Here is a 19,496-nt window from a genome sequence, read left to right as displayed (position 1 = left end):
CTCCTCCTCCTCTTCCCCAGACTCAGCCAAAGGGCAAAGACTGGGGACGTAGAACCACAAGGTCACGGGCTGAGTCCTAGCAAAGATATGTTTGAGCATTCAAAAAGAATTCCAGCATTTAAACATGACTTATTTTTTGTCGGACATCCATTCCCTCTCGGGACTTAAGAGAATGGTTTACATCTCTCTGAGTCATTTCTGAGGCTTAATGGCTTGAAACATTGCCTTGTTTATTTTGGCAGAAGAAAATATTTGATGCTTTGACACACGATTAAAGCACACAAAGCACAGTTAGAGAAGTTAATTGCTCAGAGATGATTTAACATTAATACAGTATTTCCATAAAAACAACAAGACTGTCATTTTTGTTCTTTTGGCAGTAACGTCAGACATTTTGTAAATGAGCCAGTTAAAACTAATGGGCACTGATTAGTCAGTTTGTGGAATTTTGTAAAAATTACACAACGAATGGACATTTGACTATACTGTATATACTTGGTTGATTATGAGGAGAAAAGAACAATTGATTATTTAAAATACAGATATTATTCAAAATGAGATGGGAGTATGCCTCTCTAAATGTTCTGAAGTAATGTTTCCGCAACAGTGACACTATTGAACAGAGAAATTCTGCCCGAAAGAATAGGGCTAAAGCAGAGGTCTGCGTGGACGTAGCTTCCCATAGCGAACTACCGGTAAGTCTTTTTTAGACCACAAACTAGTTGAGACTGAATCAGCAGCGCCTCTGCTGGTAGCAGCTAGGCGGGGCATTCCACTTTATCTCAATTGCAAAAGACATGGTAATCAGTTCAAGCTCATCGAACCTTATGCCCGTCCCTAGTATTGTCAGTTGAAGCCGTAGGAAAAAGGATGTGCACAATTTGGTAGCCACTAGTCGGGTACGACTGATTCTGTCCAAAATCGTTTCCTGCTTAAAGAAGACATTGCAATGAGCTCCATGACGTTGCAGTGGTGGAAGTCTGAAAAATCAATAGACTGTAGAAGGCCCTAAGGCCTTGCAATGCGTTTTCAATGTGAACTCACACAACAAGCTGTAGGTATTGTTTTTGTCTTATGGAAAAAAGCAAGGAACATTTGCATGCCTACGTCTCTTGCAACGGTGATAAAAGGATCATAAGGATTTGGGTCAGTGAAATGTCTGCTCACGGTAATTTTGTTGTTTTCCAACTCATTTGAAGAAACTGACCAGTATATCCAATTTCACAATCCAAGCAAAAGACAGACATGATGGTTGGTTCCAAGTGTGTTCTCCATCAGAGCATTGTCTGCATCATGTCCTTCTTCAGACTGACGTCAATGCAGCACAATGAAAATGCTTGCTGAATGCTGCTTTCATTTGCAGTGTGAAAGCCGAGAAAACTGACCTTGGTCCTGGTTTGCCATTCAGGCTTGATATTCACTTTTGTATTAAAAGAACTGTTTGAAAGAACAAATGGTCCAATCGCATAGCTGTGCATTATTCTTTTAATATGAAATCCATCCCAAACTATGGGGTGTTTTTAGTTGACATAATCACCAAACAAATATCACAATGCCCCCTAAACTCAAAATTAGTTATTGGCAGAGATGATGGCTCTCGACATATGTTCCAGACGCCAGCAAAACCAGTGAGACAAGAGCTAACTTTATCTGGCATCAAAGATGTATTGTGATCGGGGGCAGTTTCACTTTTTGTGGCGTTTTTGAGACAGTTGGATGAGCTTCAACAAAGCATATCGAGAGAGGAACAAGAATATAATCATGTCAAAATCCATCCAATAAAATGAGCTTCGATCCGCTTCCTTGAGCAGATTGTGTTCAACCTTTGAGCTTCCGCATGTATTATGTCTTACTCATACACAAAGTCAACAACTGCGCTCGCAGCCGTGACACACTCTGCAGCCTTGACCCCCTCAGGTGGCACTGTCATATTTAGAAAGAATAGAGGCCCAAAGGGTTTGAGAGGAAGGCCACCGTGGGTAGAAAAAAGAAACAAATGCAAAGTCAGGTCTCTGGGGAGAGGTGAGTGGTCGCACTGCATTAATTAGATAAGCCCTGGAACTGTGACTGGATTGGAATAGAATTCAACTTAAGTTATGTCTAGTGATTTGCCTTATTTCAATAAAGGTCAATTACTTTGGGTTGCCTTTTTATCAGGAATATGAATTACATTAATACGGTAATATATTAATTGATATTTTAGCTTTGCGATTGGCTTGCCACCAGTTCAGTGTGTACCCCGCTTAATGCCTGAGGACAGCTGGGAGAGGCTCCAGCACGCCCGTGACCCTCGTGAGGATAAAACCGTTCAGATAGTAGATTATTGGATTGATATTTTAGCTATTTTATTGAAACATGATAAAAATGATTAACCTCGCAGCTAAAACAGACATTTATGACATTATACTGCTAGAAATGTTATAATTGCCATTTAGGATTGATTTTTAAGATTTTAGTTTGGAACCACTTTGAGTTTTGCAATGTTTAGCCTCTTAGTATAGCATACAGATTATTTCAGGCTGAATTTGTCAGTTCATATTAGGTAGACCCTCTGTGATACTCTGTTCTCTCTCTGTTGGGCAAAGTTAATAATTGGTTACCAACTGGGTTTTTGAGAAGTGACGCATGTTTAAACGCTTGGTCTTGCGGTAAAACCATGGGTGTCAAACTCAGGTCCTGGAGGGCCGCTGTCCTGCATGTTTTCCAAGTCTCCCTGTTGTAACACACCTGATTCAAATGATCAGATCATCAGCAAGCTCTGCGGAAGCCTGACATTGAACCTGTTCATTTGAATCAGGTGTGTTGCAACAGGGAGATTTGGAAAACATGCAGGACAGCGGCCCTCCATGACCTGAGTTTGACACCTAAACAAAGTGAAAGGAAACATCTGAATGATTCTGGCTACTCAGTAATTTGCAGGCAGAACTAAATTTAGTTTTAAAGCACATATATAGTGCTACTAAGGGTGCATAGACTTCAAGTGTGAGGTGAACTATCAGGTTTCCATCAAATGCCAAAGAACTGAAATCAACAGGATTTACTTCCTTGTTTTTGGTAAGGTCATTCAATCAGTTACAGCCTCTTTATCACATAATAATTAACCAACTTCAGACTTAGTGTCCATTTCAAAGATGAATTACGTCATTGAAAGCAACAAATAATCGCAATACGCTTCATGAATTATAGTACTTAGAACTATGGATTTCACATTGAAAATGTGTTTCCTTGTAAACTGTATCGAAATACTACTAGGCTCTCTTTTCATAGACAATTGGATAATTAGATGAATGAATGAATGAATGAATGGGGGATGGATGGATGGATGGATTTTACAAATGATCCAGAAAAGTACAAACATAACCATATCTTGTGATGGAATAGTTGCATTGACACTGCTCTCATGTTCTCACGCTGTCATGATCAGCAGGAAGTTCAAGACATGTGTAACCAACATGTTTTCACGTGATTAAAAATGTTCAAAAGGATTTGTAAAATAACCTTGTGTTATTGCCACAGCTGGATGACCACCTGTTTGCTTTTCCGGTTAATGATTCAAAGTCAATGCTGACATCTGCTGTTGCATGCAACTAAACTTTTTGTGTGTTTTCTTCCAGGGCTCCCATGTAGACTCTATTGGTGCGTACACACATTCATTTAACACATTTTGACCTTCACAATGTAGACTTTCTTTCTTCAGTATTGTAAATTCAAATGTCAAAAGCACTTTGGATGCTTACTTTTCCGTTCATTACAGTCCTTGTTGTTCCTCTGTCTCGCAGGTATGATGTGTGACCCAAATGAAACAATACGTTTAATAACAACAACAACAACAACAGTCACACTTGCCTCGCCTTCCAGTTGCTTCTTATCCCTTGGGAACATCTCTGGAAATGATTCGCTTACTGGGTTGACTCCTGGAGCCATTTATCAAGTCTTCCTCAACTGTTTCAACTGCTCTCAAAAGGTCACAATGAGTGAGTCAAACTGAAATAAGGAAACTATACAACATGAACTCCTAAGTGTTGGGCAATTGTATGAAAATTTAAGCAATAAGCACTGTGGCTGACAGGATACTGCCTCTCAGCTGAGCCATACTCCACTTCTAAGTTGCCCTGAACAGAATGGGAAAGTAATCATTTAACCAATTTACAATCCTGAAATTCCTCTCTCCAGCCCTTTTTCGAACTCTTTTGTGTTGTTCACAGGCCAAGACAGAGTGCTATTTTCATGCTCAGCGCAAGTTTAGCGCAAACTACCTTTGCGCATGGGTGGAGTTCTTTTGGTATTTTTTGTAGATGGGCACAGTTAGAAAGTGCTGTTGTTTGAGTGATCACATACGATTGATGTCCGAGCCAATGGGAGTGCGTTCAGTCAACCCTTATAACGTCAGCGCACTAGAGGCACACACTCGTAGACACAGTAAAAGCAGAAATCGTGCATGCAGAATGCATGCAGGCCTCCATTGGTGGATGAAGTGAAGTTAGCCAGGGCGATCACAGATCACCCAGAGAAGTGGACACCTGGAGATCACCTTCCATTCTGATCATTTATATGACCACTTCACTCCCCCAAATATCAACAGGACGCAGAATCTGTCTGTGCCTTAATCAAATTATTCAAATTGCATTACACCACTTGCACAACAACTTTGATCTAGTCTACTTTCTGCCACCAAATTGTCAGATGCGCCAGGGGAATGCACCCAGCATGGCCCATTGCAGTGTGCCTAATTCCTAAATACAGTGAACCCGATTTGCCCTGACATGAAAATTAAGATGCCCCCGTTTTTACGGCAAGCGCACGTGCGCTGTTTTTGGAAATACCTGTAGCGCTCAACGTCTCTCCAGCATGCCCTTGATCATCTCCGAGGTCCCCTCCCCATAGGACATGCCTGGAACACTTCACCAGGGAGGCGTCAAAGCCACCTGACCTGGCTCCTCTTGGTCTGGAGGAGCAGCGGCTCGACTGAGCCTTTCCTGAATGACCATGCTTCCTATCTTATTTCGAAGAGAGACCTCGGATACCCTGTGAAGGAATCTTATTTTGTCCACTTGTATCCCTCCTTTTTTTGGTCATGATCGGAACCATAGTTGAGGGCAGGAACTTGGGTCGACCGATAAATGGAGATTTCTCCAATTCCTTACATTTTAGCTCAGCTCCCTCTTCACTACGACGGACATGTCCAGAGTCCTGGTTAGCTGCAGACTAGGGATTGGTACCAAAGTTAATATATTTTTGTTACGGAGCAACAATTCGGGTGTCAGTCCCAAAGCGTGTCTTTCACAATTGTGACTGCGCATGAGTGGAAGAGTTGGCCTTTTGCCTTGCAAACATATATTTTAAGCACGCTAAAGTTAATTGTCAGGTTTAAAGCAAACAAGACCCGACCAAATGTGCAGCTACCCAATGCCAAGCCATAAAAATAAGATAAGATATCCTTTATTCGTCCCACACTGGGGGAAATTTACCCGCCTCCAGCAGCAAGAATGTATGTAGAAAGAAGAAAGAATAAAGAGAAAAAAACAACAAACATCTTTCAATTAAATGCAATATGAACACAAAATCGCAGTACTATTTACAATTTCCCTTCACATCATTTAATTATTATTATTATTATGATTGTTATTTTTTATTATAAGGTTAAGGTTTCACAAAATGTTGTCATTATTAAAAGACATTTATAATTTGGGCATTGTATTTTCATAGCACATATTACTTTGTAACAAAAACAAAACCTATACACCAGAGCAAGATTTTTCACAAAGCCCTACTAAATTAATGTAAGAAGAGGCTCAACACTGAACCTGAACTGAACCTTATGTTTCCAGATGGCAACTCAATACCTTTCTCCCCCCCTTTTGCTCAGAACCTCAAAAAGTCACCAATCTTGAAGTCAACCATGTCACAACATCCTCGATAACGGTGAGCTGGACCAAACCAGAAGGAAACTACTCTTTCTACAGGGTACAATGGACTGATGGAAAAATCGTCCAAAAAGAAAATGTGACCGTAACATCACAAATCATGACTGGCTTGTCTGCTGGGACCATGTACAACGTCAATGTAACTACACTGGCAGATGATGGAATGACTGAAGGCGATAGTGAAACTGTGTCTGTGTACACAAGTAAGTACATCTTTGATTGGGGTTGACCAAATAACGACTGACTGATAAAACTGCAGCACAGTAGCTCGTTGCTTAGCAGTGAACAGAAAGTTCTCAAACAGTTCCCTTAATGTGGGAAACATTCAGTCGCCCAAAATTACTTCCTCTATTACATTGCCCATCTTTGCCATGTTTGTTGTCCATAAACTATTGTTTGACTACTTGGCAATTCTTATTTTGATCTCTCTCTTGTGTAGTACCAGGTATCATTCGTGAACCCTCTGCTTCCACAAACACATCCGCAATATCTCTGAAATGGAAACCACCTGATGGTGAGGTGTTTGTATATCGGGTGGAATGGCACAACGAAGGAGCGCAGCTCATCGAATACACAAATGATAACTTTGCTGTGCTATCAGACTTAGTCTCTGGTACATCATATCCAGTCAAAATTGTTTGCATTGCTGGAGACAACCAAACCGAGGGAGAACCCTACAAATTCGCTGAAGTCACAAGTAAGGCACACGCATTCTGCCAGCATGGCAAATACACATGGACACAATTGTCAGTATTCTGTTAAAGAAAGTAAACTCACTGTGGTCTGTGACATAATGTATGAAGCTGACTCACAAAACTGAAGAAGATGTCATTTGGACAGATCAGACAAAACTGCAGCTTTCTTTTTTTTAATCGAAACTATCAAGTCATTTCAAGGTGAAATGTGTTAGAGAATTCAACCTCTGCCACTGGGCACGGGTCCTCCAACAGGCTAATGGTAGACAGACAGACAGACAAATAAATAGACACTATGATTCGGAAGTGTACTGTACCCACAGCATAATACTGGTTAAATAACAGCGTATTACAAAAGTATCTTAATTTTCGACTTTCCTATTTTTCAGGGCCCGAGAGGCCTGAAAATATAATGGCCACCGCAGGAACTGAAAACCTAAAAATTGAGTGGACCTTACAAAAAGGCAAAGCTGATTTCTATGAGGTGAACATTTCCAATGCAGATCTGTTGTATTCCTCCAGCAACAAAACACTAGTCACCACAGCCCATTTTCATGATTTGTATCCCGGGAGAGTTTTTCTCATCACAGTCACCGCTGTCGCTGGAAACCTAAGCAGCACGTCCACCCACATCGCATTTGCTACCAGTAAGTTGAAGAACTTTTTTTAGATGGTTTCATATTGACCGTGATCTGAAAGAGTGTTTCGAGGTGGAAATAAAAATCTCTAAATACATAAATGTCTGTAACAGTTTTCTTTTCCTTTTTTACAAACGATCAGTTCCGACACCACCTGGTTCCCTTAATATCACTCAAAGGACAACTACTTCACTTCACCTTCGATGGGAGACTCCCACCAAGATGCAGCAGGCTCCCTTCATCAGTTACCACATCACCTATCAAAGACCAGGTGGTAAAATGCAAACCACTACCACCATCAATAACAGCATGGTGCTGTCACAGCTCTCTTCAGGAACAGAATACAATATATCCGTGTACACAATCGGACCTCAGAATCTGACGAGCTCTGCCATTCAAAAATCAGCATACACCTGTGAGTACACCACAAAGATCTGCCTTAACACCTTCTGTATTCCAAGATTTTTTTAATAGACGTGTCCAATTATTTAATATTTCAATAATTTTCACTCAACATGTGGAAAGTAGTCATAAACTCATAATTCAAACACCTTTGTTGAATGTTGCCCTTCAGATCCTTATTAAAGAACAGCAAGTTGAGTAAAAAGGACAGTTGGACTTGTGTGTTCAAAAGTTTAGAGAATGTATTATTATTTCACTAATAAGGTCAAAGAGCAATTTCGGTTCATCTTGAAATATCACCAGAAACGCGAATATTCCCAACTATTGTTGCACACTGTTACAATTTCCAATATTTGGAGGCCAAAGTTAAAATAGATTGACATGGACAGCCGAATACATTTTTAAAAACTGCTAATATGGCAGCACCCATGTAAATCTCTTGATCTATTGTTTAAAAGCTTGAGGCTTTCTCTTTAGGACTTCTAGAACACACCTAAAGCTACCTACCGTACTCTTTCTTCTAAAAGTGTGTCCAACTTTCTTTAGTTATATCAGCTTCATATTTGTACTGTGTGATTTGTTATTTCTTTTTTTTCTTTTTTCCTAGTTCCAAACCCTGTGTTAAACCTTGTGGCCAGTCCGATCAATACAACCTCAATTAATGTGGCATGGTCCTTCCCACATGGCGTGCAGACATATTTCTCCTATTTGGTTCAAACCAGGAACTCTACAGGAGCACTTGTAAATGAACAAACAATCAGTGATAACATCTCTGATGTACATGACCTGGAACCGGGAACTAAGTACAGCGTTAGCGTCACCACATTAGCAGCAGCAGAAAGTGAATCCACAGAAGAGCAGACATTCGCTTACACAAGTAAGATTGTTAACTTTATTTCTGTCTAACTTTATTGTCTAACTTTAATTCTGACCTCTTCTCTATTTTGTGTAGTGCCTAGAGCTGTGACTGAACTCAAAGTTAAAGATTATAACACAACAGCTATCCAGTTGACATGGTTCAGCTCAAGTGACTACAAGGACACCTACAGCTATTTGCTAATTGCATTCCAGGACAGCACAATTGTTCAACATGGGACAACTAAAACACAAATGTACACCTTCTACAATCTGATCCCTGGAACTCTTTACAGTTTTGAGGTGTTCACAGTTGTAGAGGGGCTGAATTCTACATTGGAACACACATCACAATACACAAGTATGGCCTCACACGTTTTTACTTTTTTTGAAGTAATAATAATAATAATAATAGTCTTTATTCTAATATATGCTACCCCCCAATGTCCCAAGTTATTGTAAATCACAAGGATCACAAGCATGCATTCGCGCTCAGAATCACTCTTTCAATCAAAACTATCATGAATGATATTGATGACAGTGCAATGGGTAGGAAGCACAGTATAGTTGTGCTTAACATGTCTGCCTCATGGTCAAGAGGTTCTGGGTCTAAATCTCAACTCAGGTAGCATATTCTTGCCATGCTTGCACTGGCTTTTTCCCACATTCCAAAAACATGCATGGTAGGTTCACTGGAGACTCTAAATAGACCACAAGTGTGAATGTGAGTCTCAATGGTTGTTTTCTCAATCTTTGCTTTGTGATAGGTTGGTGACCAGTCAAGCGTTTACCCTGCCTCTTGCCAAAAGTCAGCTGGGATAGGCTTCAATGACTCTAATGAGGACTATATATGTATCCCCCCCAACCTTGAGTATATATATAAACCCCTAATTACTCCTTATAGCTGACTGTTATTCTTTGCAGTTGAGTAAATATGCAATATGCATCCTGGCCGTTGTACGAGTAATCTGATATTTGTCTTCTTTTTCAGAACCTGGTGTAGTTTCAAACATCAGGGCCATCGGGACAACGACTAATATGTCAGTTTTCTGGAGTGCTCCAATGGGCCGTGTGGATTCCTACACTGTCCTATTGAACAAAGACTCAGAATGTGAATATTCAAAGGAGGATCTGAGCAACTCAACTCTCAGCACATTATTTCAGAACCTGAAGCCAGGGGTGCTTTATTGTGTGGTGGTGATCAGCAAAAGTGGACCTTTACAGAGTGACAATTCAACCTACTGCAATGCTACTTGTGAGTTAACTCAGAATGGTTTGAAGATCATTTGTACTCTATTTTCATATCGTAACAAATAAAAGTGTTCTTTTTCTCTTGAAAGTTCCAAATCCTCCTGGACCCATAAGTATTGAGTTGCAGACTGTCAGCTCCATTAATTTCACCTGGGGCCACCCAGATGAGATGGATCAAAATCAATACAAATTCAGTGTCAATGACATCTTCATGACAGAAAACACCTGGTTTCTTTTGAAGAATCTCACTTCTGGAAGCCCATACTCCATTTCTGTTGCAACTCTTGGTGTGATGGATTATAAAAGCACAGAGGTCATGGCAAATAATTATACAAGTAAGTGAATTAGCATGGGATGATCACTGTGAATCCATAAAATTTAACCAAATTTTTCTCAGGACCATATTCCGTGACCATGCTGAAAGCGGCAGAAATTACAACAAATGCCGTCATATTGGAATGGGAGCAACCAGAAAATAAGCTTAACTACTCCTACCTGGTGCGGGTCACCAATGGATCGTTTCCACCCTCTGAAGTGGTCTCCAGAAACCTGTCCGCCGTTATTTCTGGCCTTTTCTCCGGCTACAACTACACTTTCACTGTCTTCACCCAAGCAGCAGATGGCACTCTGGCAATTCCCCGGATCAACTCCTTCTTTACACGTAAGTAGTTTATGAGCCTCATCTGGAGAGAATTTGGCATTAACAACGATTATTTAAAGAAAATTATTGATTTGAAATCAAAGAATATCAAATTATACTTTAAGTAAGCGGCTCAGAAAATGCCTGGATGTATTGGTTTAGCCAAAGCGAAAAAGCAGTTCTGAGCTAAATTGCACAAACCAGCAATGTCATGAAGCTCGTGAAACAGTGACTGTTATCGAGCAACTGCAAACATCAGAGGTGGGCTACGACCATAATAGTGATGCAGATGTATTTACATCCTAATTTAGTAAGCCCGGGCTGCCTAATAATTTTTTTTTTCCGTCTAAAATGTAGCTCTCTTCCTGTTTACCCTCTTTGTTTGATTTTTGAAATTCTTCTTCTTTTTTTTAAAATAGAATGAAATGCATCCATTATTGCTTAAAATTTATTGCATTCATTACTGTTTTTTAATTACCATCCTTTTCAAAATCCCTAGTTCGTCATACCCATGCTTTGGACTTGGACAGCAATGTCCACCTTGGTGGGAAATCGTAAGGAAAAATTAAAGTCGCGAATGAGAATAGTGATCTGCAAATTTGCGGCACGCTGATTGAGTGGTTAGCACATCGACCTCACAGTGCAGATGTTGTGGCCTTCCTGCATGGGTTTTTTTTCCTGGTACTTGGGTTTCCTCCCACATTCCAATAACATGCATGGCAGGTTAATGGAACATTCTAAATTGTCCCGAGGTGTGATTGTACACGCGAATGTGTGCCCTGCGATTGGCTGGGACTGCCCGAAGACGGCTGGGCTAGTCTCTAACACCACCCTTGTGAGGATTAAGCGCATCAAAAAACGGATGGATGGATATGCAAATGATGCACATTGAACAGCCGTCCTCATATTGATAAAGGAACCGTTCTACCTGTGTTTTCTAGGACCACATCAGATTAATGAACTGAAGGCGCACACCATAAACTCAACTGCAATACAACTGCTTTGGGTGGAACCGTTAGAACACCGGCCCGAGTACACCTATCGGGTAGAGACAACTGGCTGTAGCTTCCAAAACAAAACTGTGACAACGCAAGGTGCAGTGATCTCAGAACTCAATCCTGGAACACTCTGCACTTTTTGTGTGTTTGTCCAAGCAGGGGATGGTATAGAAGGGAAAGAACGCTGCATTCCTCAGTACACAAGTAAGACTTTAATTTGCCATTTGGATGGATGGACTTTCCTCTCTTAATTTCTCCAATTTCGGTTCTTGTTTTCTTCTTATGGGTTATCAGTGCCAGAGGCAGTACAACTTGGAATCTCCAGTCAAGGTTCAAACATGTCAGTCCTGGTGTCATGGATTATTCCAGCAGGGAATGTAGAGCTGTATAGTGTTCACCTGAACAGTTCTTCTATAGCTCAGTCACAAACAGTAGCGTCGAGCAACAACTCGTTGCTTTTCAAGGGGTTGTCTGCTGGAAGGCTGTACAGCGCCAAGGTGATATCCCATAGTGGACCATTCAACGTGTCATCTGAGTTTGTTACAAATGCTACCTGTAAGTACAAATTCACTCATGCAATTATTAGTCACACACTCACACACGCCAGCCAGAGCATCAGGTCCACCGGCACAATATTATGACGAGTCTTGCGTCAAAATTGAATTGGTTAATTCGTTTGCAAATCCCGCTCAGTCATATGCAGTAAAGTTTGCCTTTATATTTGAGTGATGACTGCTCCAGTTTTCAGTTGAAACAATGACAGATAGCATCCCGCCAGCTATCCAAACAAAACTGTACAAAGGGGTCGAAAATATAGTCATTGTCATTACCAAATAAAACCTGTATGCATCTTTCCGAGACAAACTGCCACATTAGGTACCTTCCTTCATCAAATGTGTTTTCAAAACATTTTCAACTGACACTCACACAATCGCAACAGAAGAAGCAATTTAGTGTGTTTCATTCTTTCTCAGGAACATCGACAGACAATTGCATATACACAATGGACTGTTCTCGCAGATGAGGGTGTTGATGTGCTAAACTGAAAACGGTGACTTTCATTGTCTATGAGACAAAGTATCACTGGATTTCATCAGTCCAGTGCAATATTTGTTTATGATTGCAATTTACAATATACAGAATAGCTTTATTTTCTATAGTAATATTATAACTTTTTTTTTTTACAATTGTATTATTGGTTAAATTGAGCTAAAGGCATTCGTTTTCTTGAAATTTGCATAGCATAACATACCGTTGCTTGTTGAAGTGAACACAATGTATTTACCAACTCCCAAAGTTCCAAACCCACCTGGGCCTATTGAGATCATCACTAAGTCCACAACCTCAATAGAAGCAAGGTGGACAGACGCTCCCCAGATGAATGGTACATCATTCTTCTACCAGCTCACAATTGCACCGCCTGAGGGAAGTGGACACATCAATACCACCGACATTTGTCATACTTTTGAGCCCTTGCTCTCTGGGACCCCCTACAACATTTCCATAGCAACAATTGGGGTCTTGGGTTTTAGGAGCGATGTGATTCACGCCTATTTGGTCACCACAAGTAAGCTTTTTTTTTAAACCTTTGCATACATAAATTTGCCTGATCTCAGGGATAACTCTTACACCTCTGCAATTTTCTCAGAGCCCTTGCATGTGAAGTCTCTCAACACTTCTACAGAGGAGGAAAGCATCACAGTCACGTGGGTTCAACCTGATGAACACAAGGAAAGCTATCTTTACGATTTGACCTGGCAAAGCGTAGACTGGTCTTTCAATGGCAGTGCTGTGACTGACCAAACAATGCATACTATCACAAACCTGGTCTCTGGCAGTAGGTATAACTTTTCTGTCATCACTGAGACGCAGGATGGCACACAGGGTGCTCCCAGAAGGATTTCCGCCTGCACAGGTATGTTCAAAACGTCTTATAAATAATGCACCAGTGCGAACTGCAGGTTATGCTGTCTATCTCACAAATGCATGCCCCTTACAAATGGGGAATTACCGGTACTTGAAATGGTAATAAACAGTCATTCCAAATGTATACACTTTGCAAACGGTGCAAGTTATAAATTAGTAGACAACCGTATGTGTCTAAATAATGTTTGTCTTATATATCTACTCCAGATGCAAGCCCAGTGAGAAATGCAGCATGTAAAGGTCCAGACAATCCAAAGGCAGAAATTGTTTTGACCTGGACTGAGCCCAGAGGCCAATTTCGTGATTTTCGCATCACTATGAACAATACGACAATAATGACTGGGCCGAGAACCTGTAACCAAAGCTGTAGCCAGACCATCTCAAACCTAAGTCACTACACTTCATACAACATCATGATGGAGACACTGAGCTGTGGACAAACTGCGACTCCGGTGTCACTCTACTGCAGGACTGGCATCACAGGTTGGACATGTTTTAAATTTAGCTTTCTTGTTAAAGTTACAATCAATATATTTGCTGTTATGTTTTGGCAGACCCACCAATTCCAGAAAACTACGAGTCACTGGCTAGTGTGAACGAGAAAGTATACAACAGATTCACCATTCAGATCAATTCCAGCCTGATAGCTGACACCAGTGGGCCAGTCACTAATTTTGGTGTGTTAGTGACTGAAAATATAAAAGGTTTGTTTAATTCACTTGTTTCTTATTTTCACAGGATTGTCATTTCATTCTCCTCCCTCGAAATGATAAAGTGTTTTCCATTGTAAGACTATTAATATTTTATACCTTCAGAATTTCACACGGCTAATATGAGTCAGTACTTGGAGAAAACATATCAACAGTGGATTGACAACCAATTTCCGGTATATCTGGCAACCGTCAAGGAGAGAAACAGTCGATCACGCAGTCAAGAGAACATGTTGTCTGTCGAGATTGGAGATGGTTCGCAATGGAAGGGCTACACCAACGGAGCCCTTCGCGGCAATCGAAGATATCAGTAAGACTTTCAAAACATCTTGTACATGCAGCAGAAAAATTATTTTGCATTCATCCATCCAATATAACTTTTGCATCGAAAATATATCTTTACCAAGATCATAATAATTTTTCTTGACATTGTGGATGAATTCAACAGTGTTGTTTGATAGCGGGGCGGCCCGGTAGTCTAGTGGTTAGCACGTCGGCTTCACAGTGCAGCGGTACCGGGTTCGATTCCAGCTCCGGCCTCCCTGTGTGGAGTTTGCATGTTCTCCCCGGGCCTGCGTGGGTTTTCTCCGGGTGCTCCGGTTTCCTCCCACTTTCCAAAAATATGCATGGCAGGCTGATTGAACACTCTAAATTGTCCCTAGGTGTAAGTGTGAGCGTGGTTGGTTGTCGTCTCTGTGTGCCCTGCGATTGGCTGGCAACTGATTCAGGGTGTCCCCCGCCTACTGCCCGAAGACGGCTGGGATAGGCTCCAGCACCCCCCGCGACCCTAGTGAGGATCAAGTGGTTCGGAAAATGGATGGATGGATAGTTGCGATAGTTTGCAGCGGTGTAGAACTGCTGTGCAACATACCAAGTGTTATGAATATTTTGCTCTTCACAGATCTAAATAAGATCACCAAGGTATTTTTTAAATATAGTTTTAAAAAGTTAACAATATATATTGCTCTTTAATTATTTTTATTTGTAATCACGAATAGCGGCTTCTTCCTAAAATATGAATTCAAGCCCAATAAAGTCTGTCCTTACATACTGTAGATGCATCTTTTTTTTCTCAATAATTAAAAAAAAAAAATAAGGATGGGTACCGTAGGTGCCCCTATTGGTACTGTTCCTTTACCCCAGTAATTTTTCCACCAAGCAGTACGGTTGATTTTTAATGGCTCTTTTGTTTTTTGCAGCAGCATGCTAAGCCTGAGGTCTTGTTTTAAAAAAAAGGGCCACGCAGCAGTCACAAACTTGAATAGAAATAGCGCAACGCAAACATGAATAGAAACTGCTAATCTGAATAGTTACATATTCCATCCCCGTAGCCTGAATGTTTAAATACTGTATCCCAGTGACTTATTGTTAGATGTTATTGTGGAGATAGACGTATCTGCAGGTATCTTAAAGTAGGCTGCGCTACAATGTAGACTCAATACTCAACGTCCTGCATAGGAATTCGGGAAAAAGAAAACGCGTTGGCAACTGTGCATCACTAATATAGGCACAGAAAAAATAGAATGGATGGAATAATTAAGATTTGAAGCAAAACACAAAATCCAAACATGTCATCGTTATTTTGGACCGACAGCAGGTAAGACTTCCACTACCGACGTTATGCAATATTCATATTCATCACATAACTGCAGTAGTTATTTTGCTTTCATTTCCTTTATCCTGCAGGTTTGCCATTGTGTTGTTCACTAGAGTCAGTCTGCAAGACAACCTAATCAAGGTTGGGTCAGACGCATCCAAGGTCTCAATCACAAAGTTCTATCCAATAATAAAACTCCCACAGGACCCAGGTATGTTGCAGGTTCAATGTGAGATGCTCATATCATGTGCTTCTCTTCTTTTTCTTTCAAGTTTTGTCATAATATTTGTCAATGTCATAGTCGTCATCACCGTTGCTGTCGGAGCAACGTTGGGGATTTTCAGCATTCTTTTCATCATTCTTATTGGCTTCATTGTTTACTGGAAAAGGTTTGTCCCATTCATGAAGTCATGTCAAGTCATGTGTGTATATACGGCAAGGCTTTCAACTCTTTCTATATACGATGTAGGTTATCCAAAAAAGAATCCTCCGACATCCAGATTCATTCCTTGAGGTAAAGACGTTCATTTCACCTATCATATGTACGTACATTTCAATTCATCTTTGTCTTCCCAAACTGTCGGCCAGTGTTACGTTCTTCTTCTTTTTAGAGCCAAAGTGTAAGTATGAACCTTCAAAATGAAGGTGAAAAGAATCACTTTGCTTACCAAAAAGTTCTCATTCCTGGACTCTTGTCCTCCAAGCAGAAGTGCCGCAGTCAGTGTGGAGGACTACGACGCTTATTACAAAAAGCAGAAAGCGGACTCTAATTGTGGCTTTGCAGAGGAGTTTGAGGTAAAACATTTGTTCCACGTCTTTTTCAAAAATTGGTATTTGTCTAGTGTGGCTTCAAGGTGGAGTTTGCAGTTTTCAAGTTGCTGACAAGAATTTCAACTCCCCCCTCGCAAGCTGACGTTAGCCAAGGCTGCTACGTTAGTAGCATGGCTTATTCATATTGGAAAGTTGCAAACATGTATTTTATTTTTCCTTGTGCTGTTCTATTTTTGGTAATGTACAATCAAATAAAAATGTAAGAGAGATGATAACATTGCCTAACAACCCAGTGAGAACGGTGATTTTCCAAGCCCAGCCATGTCCAATTCCTTCTTTTTTCATTAGGATGTTGCGTGGCCCCTATTTTCGTGCCCAGCGCAAGTCTAGTCTAACTAATGGGGTATAGCCTGCAGTCTACCCAAATACACAGGAGAGCCGGCATGGGGGCCTGAGCTTCATCAGCCTGCCGCCATAGAAATCGGGGAGCACAAGTGTCACGAGGGGCTGAGAGCACCGGTACTTAGGAACGTGCGCTAGGAAACACTCGTGGTACGAGAAGACGAAGTGTTTTGGAAGGATGTGACTTCGGGTACAAAAAGTGGGTGGGATTACAAGAGGAAGCAGGTGGTTGGAGTCCATTCAGGAGGTTGACGTGCACAAAGTACATTCATAAGGAGCTACAAGAAGATCTCTACTCACGCATGTTGTAAAGTTGGCCAGGGTGATCACATATCACTGCTGTGAAGCAGGCACTTGGAGTGCACCTTCCAACCTTATCCCTGGTGTCCATGTGTGGCACTCCCACACACCCCCACTCATCGTTGTGCCGCTGCCAGGGGGGGTGAATTTGAAGACATAGCAAAGATTATAGTAATAATAATGCATTCAGTGATTCATTTTCTACAATTATTTAGAAAGTTTGAGACACTGTGTTGACAGACTGTACTTATGAATTAACTATAGTGACATCCAGCACATATGTGCCTGGAGGGAAAATTTGTCGGTTTGTGCCAGCGCTTCGGTCAAATTCACTGAAATCGCGTGATACCACCTGCGCCACAACTTTGGTCTAAAATGTACGGTAAGTCTACTTTCAGCCACCAAATTGTCAGGTACGCAGGGGGCATGTGAAAGAAAACACCCTTGTTCTGGAAGGCCCAGCATGGCACAGGGCCAGCTGCCAAATTACAAACACGCTAAAAATGAAGCTTTCACCTGCACGAAAATTAAGACGCGCCACTTTCGACACCCAAGCGCATGTGCCTTGCTCACAAAACGAAAGCCCTAAGTATACCGGTGCCTGAATGTCAACACACTGTTCGGTCAAGCCTTGTGCCACATCTGATTGACTATTCTGATTGACAACGTTTTAAAATAAAAGTCATAAGACAGTGAGGGATGCGTTTTCAAATGATCATTTTAATAGTCCTTACAGTATGCATACTAACACTGGGTTATGGTTTTACTTTCTTTCAAGGACCTAAGGCTGGTTGGTACATCTCAGTCGAAAGCATGTGCCCTGATTCAAGAGAACAAGGCCAAGAATCGCTACAACAACGTACTTCCCTGTGAGTCACCTGCATCCTGTAGATCCAACTTGACAATACTACTTGTCTGTCTATAAACTAGTATTCCTTGTACCTGTACATATTATCAGTAAATCCATCCATGCCTCTGCTATATGCCACAAAAAAGAAATACTGTACTCCATAAAATTATCTACACTTGCATAAATCTAATGAAATCCAGTACAAGAGCTGTATGAAATTTTAAAATAAAAAAATACTAACGTTCAATTATGTTGGTCACAAAAATAATAATTCTACTCAATGATTACTATTGTTAGAGGTGTTACTTCAGAACAAAGGTGTTCTTGGTTTGACTCTGTGTTTGCTCTCCTTTTTGTTTGGAGCATCGTCTTACAATAGGTAGACTGCCTTTCTCCTTCAGCCCAAAGTAGGTGCATGTAGTACCTCACATCACATTTCGGCAGGTGTTCTACAGTGTCAAATTAGTAATTTGTCAACTATCAGTCATGACTGGGAACTATTATTGTAAAAACTTAATTTGGATACAGCTCTTATATGGATGTCGTTCTATTATAAGACTGTACTTCATGAAGTGTCGTGATTGGTGAACTACAATCATGAAACATTTCTTCCCAAAAATAAAGACATAAACACTTGCCCAGCACACCCATTTTCATCATAATTCACTTGTCTAATGCTCCCACTTCTCATACCTCCTAGATGATTCTTCTAGAGTGAAACTCTCTATCATTCATGGAAGTCCTTATGATGACTACATCAATGCTAACTACATGCCGGTGCGTGCTGACTCCTTCTGCCCAAGCCATTGCCTCGTCATTCCACACCCTTTGTCTTCACCCCTTCATTCATATTGTTTCCTGTGAGTCTGGTGGAAATCTGAACTGAGTTGATCTCTGTGCGTGGACCGCCGTTTCTTTTTGCAGGGTTACAACTCCAAAAAGGAATTTATTGCAGCTCAGGGTCCTTTGGCCAGCACTGTCAAGGATTTTTGGAGGATGATATGGGAGAAGAATGTGTACACCCTAGTCATGCTTACACGCTGTAATGAGCAAGGCAGAGTGAGTATCACACACATTACACACAAAACGGTCTCAATAATGTTGAACAAGTACATTTGTATAGATAGCCTGCCAATGCACCAATGCCATGTCATTAGGTTGCATATTATTCAAACAAAGCAATGAACGCTTCGTGTCAAAAACGGGACTCTTACTGACAAGGCTGTCTGCAGAGAGGTTTGCATTAGAAGGTGCTGTTTTTCTTTCTCTCTTTCAGCCTTAGTTGTTTGCTCTAGCTCTGTGATTGCGTGAGGCTCCACTCACATTACAAACTGTAATGTAGCTTGTATACCTTTTTTTCTCTTCTTTTTCGTTACTGTCCCGTTTGGCTGCCCAGTCAGGAAATATTTTGAATCTGTATGCCTTTATGGTTTGTATTAACATACACCTTCTGTGGTTGTCTATATTTTGATGGATATTTATTGGGAATGCAGTCAGACAGAATTGGCTTTGAGAGGGCATACAGAAAAAGAACAAA

At 40.9% G+C, this 19,496-nt stretch overlaps 1 protein-coding gene across 6 annotated transcripts in view; it reads left to right on the top strand.

Moving 5' to 3' along the window:
• LOC127597174 (receptor-type tyrosine-protein phosphatase eta-like) overlaps window positions 1–19,496 on the top strand; it is a 31,991-nt gene that overhangs the window by 10,067 nt on the left and 2,428 nt on the right. Inside the window, exons 2-26 of one of the 6 annotated variants that reach the window (XM_052060009.1) lie at window positions 3,615–3,636; window positions 3,780–3,974; window positions 5,867–6,127; window positions 6,364–6,621; window positions 7,009–7,266; window positions 7,400–7,672; window positions 8,267–8,536; window positions 8,612–8,875; window positions 9,506–9,769; window positions 9,855–10,100; window positions 10,163–10,426; window positions 11,347–11,607; window positions 11,698–11,958; window positions 12,701–12,970; window positions 13,052–13,318; window positions 13,537–13,812; window positions 13,884–14,033; window positions 14,145–14,349; window positions 15,726–15,847; window positions 15,938–16,025; window positions 16,106–16,150; window positions 16,344–16,431; window positions 17,888–17,978; window positions 18,660–18,736; window positions 18,884–19,018. In XM_052060009.1, coding sequence (XP_051915969.1) covers window positions 3,615–3,636; window positions 3,780–3,974; window positions 5,867–6,127; window positions 6,364–6,621; window positions 7,009–7,266; window positions 7,400–7,672; window positions 8,267–8,536; window positions 8,612–8,875; window positions 9,506–9,769; window positions 9,855–10,100; window positions 10,163–10,426; window positions 11,347–11,607; window positions 11,698–11,958; window positions 12,701–12,970; window positions 13,052–13,318; window positions 13,537–13,812; window positions 13,884–14,033; window positions 14,145–14,349; window positions 15,726–15,847; window positions 15,938–16,025; window positions 16,106–16,150; window positions 16,344–16,431; window positions 17,888–17,978; window positions 18,660–18,736; window positions 18,884–19,018 — 4,911 coding nt within the window. Of the gene's footprint in view, window positions 1–3,614; window positions 3,637–3,779; window positions 3,975–5,866; window positions 6,128–6,363; window positions 6,622–7,008; window positions 7,267–7,399; window positions 7,673–8,266; window positions 8,537–8,611; window positions 8,876–9,505; window positions 9,770–9,854; window positions 10,101–10,162; window positions 10,427–11,346; window positions 11,608–11,697; window positions 11,959–12,700; window positions 12,971–13,051; window positions 13,319–13,536; window positions 13,813–13,883; window positions 14,034–14,144; window positions 14,350–15,725; window positions 16,151–16,247; window positions 16,432–17,887; window positions 17,979–18,659; window positions 18,737–18,883; window positions 19,019–19,496 lie in introns of those variants that run through there. The other 5 variants (XM_052060008.1, XM_052060010.1, XM_052060011.1 and 2 more) reach the window with 5 other exon arrangements.

The sequence above is a fragment of the Hippocampus zosterae genome, chromosome 3 (assembly GCF_025434085.1).
Source record: "Hippocampus zosterae strain Florida chromosome 3, ASM2543408v3, whole genome shotgun sequence".
In the NCBI taxonomy this organism is placed as follows: Eukaryota; Metazoa; Chordata; class Actinopteri; order Syngnathiformes; family Syngnathidae; genus Hippocampus; species Hippocampus zosterae.
This window is presented reverse-complemented; position numbering and strand designations above follow the sequence as displayed.